Genomic DNA, 10,079 nt, shown 5'->3' on the forward strand with positions numbered 1-10,079 from the left:
AACTAAAAGCTAGAAAGAATGGCCTGCCTTGGTTAAACACATTTATTCTGAAACTGATGAAAGAACGCGATCATTCCTTGAAGTTGTCGGTCAAATCAGGATACAATAGACAGCACTTTATCTCACTGAGAAATAGGGTAGTGAAAGAAATAAGAAAATCTAAAGCTGACTTTTTCATTACTGCTCTGAATAGTGCGAAGGGAAATTCAAAAATAACCTGGAATTATATTAAAAAACTATTGGGTGTCACACAAAATAACAAAACAAAACTAATGCAAATTCAATTAAATGGAAACATCCTGACGGAACCTCTAGTGATGGCTGATGCTTTTAACAACTACTTCATTGAATCTGTGTCAGAAATCTCTTCTAAGTTTGCAGTAAAACAAATGAAGGAATACCCTGCATTGTCTACAACGCAGTTCTTTACTATTACAAATATTACTGAGACCAAAGTTATCGATTTAATTCATTCACTCAAACCATCTAAGGCAAAGGATGTTTTTGGAATGGACACGAGCATGCTCAAAGATCTAGGTTCAACTCTTGCTCCTCCTATTGCCTCAATCATTAATCTTTCAATTTCATCTGGTCACTTTCCAAAGGCCTGGAAATCTGCTATTGTTACCCCTGTCTTTAAATCCGGTGACTCAACTTCTCTGAATAACTACCGACCTATAAGCATTCTTCCGGCCATTTCCAAAGTTGCAGAAAAATGGGTGTCAGAGCAGATTGTCCATTATTTAATCAGCAGCTCCCCCTCTCTCCACGCCATGCAGTTTGGTTTCAGATCCAAGCATTCCACTGAAATGGCTACATGCCTCTTCATTGAGAAAATAAAATCTTCTCTCGACAAGGGTGGAGTTGTAGGGGCGGTGTTCTTGGACCTCAGGAAAGCTTTTGATACAGTAAATCACTCTGTTCTTCTTACCAAGCTCTCAAAATTTAACTTCTCTCGCAAAGCTGTGAGCTGGATTGAATCATATCTGCATGACCGAACACAATCTGTATCAGTTAACAACTGCAGATCAGAGTCTCTTAGGCTAACCTCTGGAGTCCCTCAGGGATCAATATTGGGCCCCCTTTTATTTAGTCTTTATATCAACGATTTGCCCACTGTTTGCTCTGAAGCAGAGTGCGTAATGTATGCAGACGACACAGTTTTCTTTGTTCATGGTCGCTCCAAAGATACTGTTGCTGCTAAACTCACTAATACAATGTCCTGTGTCACAACTTGGTTGCAGGAGTGCTGTCTGCAGCTAAACGTTTCTAAAACTGTAGGCATGTATCTCACTAAAACAAATAGAGTATCACCTGACCCCGACATACTTGTTAATGGAGAAAAAATGCAAATTGTCAGCCAATACAAATATCTTGGGTTAATAATTGATTCACAGCTTTCCTTTAAAGCCCATATTGACAAATTGTGTAAAAATATCAAATTAAACCTCGCAAATTTTCGTGCAATTCGGAATGAAATGTCAACTGAAGCTGCAAAAATTTACCTGCATTCGATGATTCTTAGTCACTTTAACTATTGCATAACCAGTTGGTCCCAGGCTGGTCAGAATGCAAAAAAACCATTGGAAGTTTTGTACAAACAAGTAATTAAAGTGATGGATAAAAAACCAAGGCACTATCATCACTGTGCAATTTTAAAAAAATACAGTCTTTTAAACTGGGACCGTCTTCACATATTTGCAGATTTAAATTTGATTTATAAAGTACTGCATGATCTGGCCCCAGCTCCTCTGGCTGAGTTCATCAGCCAAAGAAACAGCTCTGAGCGTGTCACTCGAGGCTCTGTCAGAGGTGACTGTCTCATTCCTCTGCGCAGGAGCACTTTCAGTAAGTCAGCCTGGTCAGTGAGGAGCGCTGGTGAGTGGAACTCAGTACCTAAGGAGGTTAAACTGCTTACAACATACAAGGCCTTCACAAAAAAACTGAAAATGTGGCTAGTTAACACCTATAGCTGCCAACACTAAAAGACAAGTATGTTATGTTGTCTTTTTGTTATGATCAAAAAAATTATGGTTTTATTCTCTCTTAATAGTATAGTTTGATTATGTATCCTGTATTATAATGTCTTGTAGATGTATTTTACTGCTTTTTTACATCATGGCCAGGGGACTACAGATGAAAACTAGCCTTCTGGCTAATTCTGGCTTTTTTAACCATGTGTACTTCATGTGTTTTATGAAATTGCATTGTCCCCTTTCAAAAATAAACTGAACTGAACTGAACAACATTGCTGGATCAGCACCTTCATCTGAAACTAGACTAGTTTCATTTGACTAAATTTTATTTTATTTTAATTTAATAATAAAAAATGTTGACAGAGGGCAGTGAAAAATGAAGAAAACTCCGCCAAAATTATGACAAAAGTGCCAACAACAAAAATCATTGGATTAGCACCTTTATCTGAAACTACAAAAGTTCATTTAATTGTATAGTGTCCTTCTATTTTCTTTTATTTTTATTTCATTGAATTTTAACAATTGTTGACTGCAAAATTAAGAAAAATATCAGAAAGTGGTAAAAAAGGGATGAGAAAAAAAATACTGGATCCACATCATCATCATCTGAAATTCGGCTAATTAAATTTATTTTAAATGTATTACATTTAAATGTAATATTACTGCAAGCCACTAAAGCGTTATGCACGCAGGTTGTCAATTAAATTTATTTTAAATTTAATTTTGAATTAAACATTCACTGCGAAATGATGAAAAATGTCAGAAATTGTTAAAAAAAAAAAAAAGTGAGAATAATAAATACCATCTCAGCATCTTTGTGACGGCACTAATTTAATTTAATTTTACAAACTTTGACTGCAGAATTTTAGAAAGTGACAGCAAAAATACTGGGTCACCAACTATGTCTGAAATCTATTTAGATTTTATTTCAATTTTCTTTTTATTTAATTTGATCATACATTCACTGCAAAATTGAGGAAAATGTGAGAAATTGTTAACAAAAGTGACAGAAATATCTAGATCTGAAACTGCTCTATAATTGATTGTATTTTAATTTTTCAACTTAAATTGAATTCAACTTGAACAAAAACTATCCATAAAATTAAGGATAAATACCAGAAATTCTTAACAACAACAAAATATATGACCAGCATCTATATTTGAAATGTCATAATTTATTCTTGCATTCTAATTGGTAAACATCGATGCAATTTCTAATTTAACATAATTCGAAGCAGTATTCGAAATTGTTAACAAAAGTGACAAAAAATACTGGATCAGCATCTGTATTTGGAATATTTTTAATAACATTTTCTTATATTCTAATTGATTTAATGCAGTTTTCAATTTAACTTAATTTGAAAACATTTTCAAAATTGTCAATAAAAGTGACCAAAAAATACTAAATTTACACCTGTATTTGAAATGTCACCAATAAAATATTCTTGTATTCTAATCAACTGAGGTTAACGCAATTTTTTATTTAATTTAATTTGAACAAATCTTCAAAATTCTTAACAAAAGTGACAACACACCCATCATGTCATTTCCATTCTTGTTGTTTAGTACACGCTGAGCGGAAAGAAGGTGGAGGTGGCGGTGAAGCAAGTTCTGGCTGGTCGCGAGGTTTCCCAGCGCGGGGCTTTCTCCAACCCCGAATCTCTGGACCTCTACAAGAACATTCCGGAACTGCAGAACTTTTGAACCACGAGGAAGAAAATGTTAAAAATGAAATTAAAAGACAATTTCATTTTGCTGCCCCATTAACATGAGAGCAGCGAACAACCAACGCTGCTAACAAACAAAGGAGGGCACTCTTAGCTTTGGCATGAGCACTTTGGTTTGACGTCAGCCGCCATTTTCCTCACCCAGTTTGAAGTCCCAGAACCGCAAACGTACGCTAAACGTTCTAAATGGACGATACAGAAGTTGGCTATGAACTTTAATTGTTATTATTGTGGTCTGATAAATGTATTGTGACAGTTTCCATTCTGTGAAATGCCAGGGGGGGGGGGGCACACCCCTCACGTTTAATATTCTAATGGAACAATAGATAGTCGGCTTCAGAAATAGAGTATTTGGGCTTCAGAAATAGAGTATTTGGACTAAAGTACTGTGACAGCTTCTAATCTTCTAGAAAATGTCAGATGGAAAAGCTCACATTTAATATTCTAATGGTTAAAAACAATGAATTGAACTAAGTCTTATTATTGCTCTTCAGAAATACAATATACAGACAAATGTCTATCAAATCCTTTTGTCCATGTAGGTTTGTGTAAAGAGGTCTTAAAACAGTTGTTTTTTTTAATCACGAAATAATGAATGAAAGTGAGTATGACTTTGGTAATTTGGTTCCATGAACCAGGCAGGGACCAAGAGTGCATCATCAAAATTGAAAGTGTGTAAATATTTGTGGCCAAAATATGGAAATATGATCATAAATGTGACTTTTTCCAGTTCATTCCGTGCAGACGTGTCAGTCAACGCCACAGACATTTCTTGTATTTTTGTTGTTGTTGTTGTATATTTATAACTAGCCACTTCCTCTAGCTCACCGTTTAAACTGCAAGCTATCAGTTAGGCGGAACAACACGGGAATCGAGCAGCCGCGAGAGAATTCAAGATCAACGAATCCACGGTTCGCAAGTGGAGGAAGCAGGAAAACGCCGGCGTCATTTCTGAGGAGCCCCTCGACAACGAGACTGACTCCGACAATGACGAGAGGGAACCCGGCATGTTTGATGGAGAACTTGCCCAGCTGTTCATTTTGGATACAGAACATGAGGACTTTGATGGATTTGTGGATGAGGATTGCTAAAAAAAAAATAACGTGAGTACATTGTTAACTACTTCAATAAAGTACAACCGAAGTCGGTTTTCCTCCCGCTGCCATTTTAAAAACATTGTTTTAGCGTGCATGCGTGCTACGGTATGTTTTAAGCTAGCGTATGTTTTACCATGCCTGCGCCCAATAATAAGGTGCGCCTTATGTATGTGTAAAATACAGAAATAGACCCCGTAACTGAGACTGCGCCTTTTAATACGGTGCGCCTTATGGTCGCGAAAATACGGAGTTAGAAATGTCATAGTTTGTATCAAACGGTTTTTGGACTGGACCCAAAAGCAGACAAGGAGCAGAGGAAGCAGTTGGTAATGGTTTATTTGGGATAAGCGCAATGTCAGGAATTGCATGATGGCGGTCTGTAGGAGCAGGGAGCGTGCGGAGGTCTGGAGTGTGACCAGGTGAGAGAACTTGGAAAAGCAGCCGGAGTGAGCGTAGTGGCAGGAAAAACAGGAGGGCACTGAAGGAGCAGAAACAAAAGGGAGTAAGTTCAAGCACAGGAGTCAGCAAATCAATCTTAATGTCAAGGAGCAAATGCGTAGGCCGTTGTACCGCGTGGGAGCGAGAATACTCTGGCGTCGGATCCTTGGGTCAGGCAGGCTTAAATACAGGCAGTGATGAGTGCTGATTGGGAACAGGTGCCCAGGCGAGGAGGTGATAATTGCTAGGGGGGGGGAGAGGAGAGCGGGGCACAAAGCGTCGCCCGAGCTCCAAAAGAGAAACTGCAGGGCACCGATCATGACAAGGCAAGCATTTTTAATACAATGCATTTAATAACTACATGTATTTAATTTAGATTTGTATTCAATAACATTCAAATATATTACTTTTGTAATTCATTTAATAATAATTAGATGGATTTAAATTTATATTTTTAAATATAGTATAGTATCACGTATTTCAATGTATAATATATTTAGTTTTGTTCAAATAAATAATTTTAGCACCCAAAAAAAAAACTGTTAAAAAATGTATTTCCTTGGTGGAGGTAATAAGTTTTGTCCTGGAAGGTCGCTGAGAATATAATTTGTGCCCAAAAAGGTCCTTGACTGCTATGTCTGTTCTGGCCTTCTTCTTCGTGTTCGTGAATGAAAACATTGTGTGTTTGTGTGTGTGTGTGTCTATGTGTCTGCATGCGTCAGCCAATCATTTTGATGGACATGTGCCTTCAAACCGGCTCGAAAAAACTGCCACTAACCTTAAAAAGTGCAGGCGCTAACACCTGTCAATCAACAAGAGCAAAAGAATGACTTCTACTTTAAAAAAAAAAAAGAAAAAGTTCCACGTGTATTTTAATATGCTAGCATTATCTGTTAGAATGAAGGGAATTATAGGAGCTTGTGTTTAAAGTGCCATTCCCTCCCAAAAGTGTTGTGATGGAACATCGCGCTTTATGAGATTCTGGGTATTAAATTGTACAATAATGACTAATGATGCCTTGGTTGGATTTGGGAAACAAGAGGCTCGTTCAGCACCTTTATTGCGGCATTGTCGGAAGACAAATTGACGATTCCTACATCACATCCTTGCCTCTTGGCATAAATTATTTTATTATTTTTTACTCATAAGTTACTTAGGTTAGGTTTACACTTTGTTCCCGGCGGCCACGGCAAGCCCTGTTAGCCCAAAACGTAGTGCGCTGTGGGATTTTGGCCATTTTTTCCCCGATGTATTCAAGTCGATTCAAATAAATACTGTATGCTTACCGAAACACTACAGACTGCCTCCAAGTTGTGTTACGTATTACGTGTTTTGTATTATTACGTGCTGTTACACACACGACACGTTACTACGTGTTATGTACGCTCATGTTTAGTTGCGTGCAACCCATTTTACTAAAGCCGACACTGTAATCACTACCTGTTCCGTTTGCCAGCGTTGTCTCACGACAATCCCGTTGTGTCCGCAATGGCCGAAAACGAGGCTGTCGTGGCCGCTGGGAACATAGTGTAAATGTAGTGTTAGTTCGTTAGTTAAGTCAGCATGTTCGCTCAAGACCTCACATAGATCGTTCGTTCATTCGTTAGTTAGCAGTGTTGGGGAAGATTACTTTGATAACTCAGTCGGATACAAAGTTACCCTGTTGACAATTTAATAGTAGTGTAACTATATCCATTACTTTCTCAAAGTAATATCACTAATTATATCTGATGACATTTTAATTACTTTTCTTAATTTTGAATGAATGCATCAACAGGACCCTTGGATGTTAAAAACGATCCATCCATCCATTTTCTGTACCGCTTTATCCTCACTAGTGTCGTGGGTGTGCCGGAGCCTTTCCCAGCTATCTTTGGTCGAGAGGCGAGGTACACCCTGACCTGGTCGCCAGCCAATCGCAGGGCACATAGAAACAAACAACCATTCGCACTCACATTCACACCTACGGGCAATTTAGAGTCTTCAATTAACCTACCACGCATGTTTTGGGGATGTGGGAGGAAACCGGAGTGCCCGGAGAAAACCCACCCAGGCACGGGGAGAACATGCAAACGCCACACAGGCGAGGCCGGATTTGAACCAAGGACCTCAGAACTGTAAGGCGGATGTGCTAACCTGTCACTCACCGTGCCACCTGTTAGTCATCAAAGTTAAAGTTTTTTTGCTTTTAGCTACTGTAGCTGGTTAGTGAGATAGTCAATCAGTTAGTTACTCTAGCTAGTTTGTTATTGAGATAATTAGTCATTCAGTCCAGCAGTTAGTTACTCTAGCTAGTTTGTTTGTCAGTGAGACTGAGCTAATTAGTTAGTTAGTCAGTCAGTCAGTGAGTTACTGTTGTTAGTTAGCTAACTAGTTAATCTGAGTTAGTCAATCAGTTAATTACTTTAATAACTTGCTAGTAAGCTTGCTAGTTGTCAAAGTTAAATGTGTTTTGGTATTTGTTACTGTAAATAGTTAGTTACACTAGCTAGTTAGTTTTATTAGTGAGATAGTTTGCTAGTTAATCACTCAGTTGGTTACTGAAGTTATTTAGTTTGTTAGTGAGATGGCTACAGTAATTAGTTAGTCAATCAATTAGTTGCTGTAGCTTGTTGTTATTGAGCTCAAGAGCTAATAAGTTAGTGTGACAATAGCTTGCTAGTTTGTATGCTTGAGACACCAATTTAGTTGTTAGTTAGTTTTCTTGGTACTTACTGCACTTAGCTAAAGAGAATATGATCATAACAGCAGTAGAACTAATTACCTACAGTGGAACCTTGGGTTATGAACTTGGTTCCGTGACCCTGTTTGTAACCCGAAACATTCTTAACCCGAGGTAATGTTTCCTATTGAAATGAAGAGAAATGCAATTAATCCATTCCAGCCACAAAACTAAGTTGCTTTTTTTTAATCAGTCTGTGGTGAAAAAGAAATATAGTGCAGTATAGAAATAAGTGAAAACACACTAGTTTAAATATTCGATTTGTGATTGGATGATCGAAGATCTGGAGGTGGAACTTCGGGCTCGAACAGCTTGCCGGGCAGACAGTTTTCAGTTTCCATCAAAGCGTTATGCAGAGTCAATGATCGTCACGCAGCGCAAGTAGAAGCAAAACATAGATCATTCTCTTTGTCCACACCAAGACCGTTCGCAAACCAAAAATAATATGTAACTAGGGCTAAGTTTTCTATGAAAATTTTGTACGTAACCCAAATTTTTCGTAAACAGTCATCCGTAATCCGAGGTTCCGCTGTATTTGTTTAGCGAGCTAGTTATGGCAGCGATATAAATATACTGTTGATGTCGATATAGATATAGATGGCGAGCAGGTCTTCTCCAGTGTCAACCACGTTGTCACACGCTTTCCTGTTCCCTACTGAACTGGAGTGCAATTGTAAGTTTCACAATTTAAGATTCAGATTCTGTGTTGCGAATGGTGCGACAATTCCTGGCGTTAGAGTAAAGTGGAAAAGTCACATCGATAAACATAGCACCACGTCAACACTTTTTTTTTTTAAACCAATTCCACGTGTCAATCATGTCTTTTTTGGGGGGGGGGATTATGTCTCAGCAGGAGGCGCCACTTCGTACTCCCACTGTCACAGCTTGATTTGTGTCCTGTTTGAGTCTACACATTCTTTCTCTTTGGCAACCGTCAAAACCTCAAAGTCAACTCTTAGCGACTACGTTTTTAGTTAGTTAGGAAAGTTTTTAGTTAGTTAGTTATTGAGGTGGTTCTTTCGTTCGTTCATTAGTTAGTTAGTTTATTTTTCATTCACTGGCACAAACTAACAAGTATAACATATTTACAAGTGCCCAAAAATTCAATATTCAATAACATCGTTGGTTGGTTAGCTGGTTAGTTAGCAAAACCTAACAAGAATAACAGCTTTATAAGACATTTTTAAGGAAAGTTATTGGTTTATAGATACTTACTTAGCTAGTTAGTTAGTTATTTAGCATGAGCTAACCAGAATGACAGCTTTACGAATGCCAAGAAATGCAATATTTAGTGACATTGTAAGGAACATTTTAATTAGTTATGAGCTAACAAGAATAACAGCTTTACAAGTGCCAAGAAATTCAATATTTAATGACATTTTCAGGAAAGTTCTTGTTTGATTAATTAGCTAGTTAGCTAACTAGCTAGTTAGTTAGCTTTGTTTTTTTTTGTTCCTTTGCTACTTACTAGGTACAGTAACTCCTTAGATAGACATTGTATCCGTTCCCAATCAGTATGCACTTGCAACAAAACAACACTTCCAAGCGCTGCTGCTGTTTTTCAGGGCAATTGTTTTTAAAATTTTGGACAGCTGAGCCGGTCTGTCTATTTTCAGCGTTTTTATTCAAACAATACGTCCGTCCTTGACTAAAGCAAATCCTCCGTGTGCTCTGGTTACTTCTTATGACTTCTTCTTCGTCTTATTTCAATCTTTCCCACGCTCGCACTCCATTAGCGCACTAACGCATCGATCCGGACACACACACACAAACACATGGATATAAGCCCGGCTTCCACTCTTGCTATTGACCCACTGACTAAACTAAACAGACACACACTCCAAATTTGCTCGCTGCTATGTACACCCACAGACAAACACACACACATACACGCACACAAATGCAGAGTGGCAAGTTTACACGCACGCGCAGACACCAACGTTTGCGTGTGGTCTGTACTTGCGTGACCGCTCGTGTTTTGTCCACGTACACACGCTCGCTGGTCACTACATTAGGTACACATCCTAATCACATCCAATACAAAAGAAAATAATCATTTATCATTCTAAATTATATTCTATTCATTGTTTTGGATTTCAATTATTTTTCTGTATTTGTG

The 10,079-nt window shown here is 38.0% G+C and overlaps 1 protein-coding gene across 1 annotated transcript in view; it reads left to right on the forward strand.

The window, feature by feature from the left end:
• aacs (acetoacetyl-CoA synthetase) overlaps positions 1-4,437 on the forward strand; it is a 66,543-nt gene extending 62,106 nt beyond the window's left edge. Inside the window, 1 exon segment of the mRNA XM_061766862.1 lies at positions 3,543-4,437. Within this exon segment, the coding sequence (XP_061622846.1) occupies positions 3,543-3,680 (138 nt within the window). The 3' untranslated portion in view covers positions 3,681-4,437.
• Positions 4,438-10,079: the final 5,642 nt, after the last annotated feature.

The sequence above is a fragment of the Phyllopteryx taeniolatus genome, chromosome 3, assembly GCF_024500385.1.
Source record: "Phyllopteryx taeniolatus isolate TA_2022b chromosome 3, UOR_Ptae_1.2, whole genome shotgun sequence".
In the NCBI taxonomy this organism is placed as follows: Eukaryota; Metazoa; Chordata; class Actinopteri; order Syngnathiformes; family Syngnathidae; genus Phyllopteryx; species Phyllopteryx taeniolatus.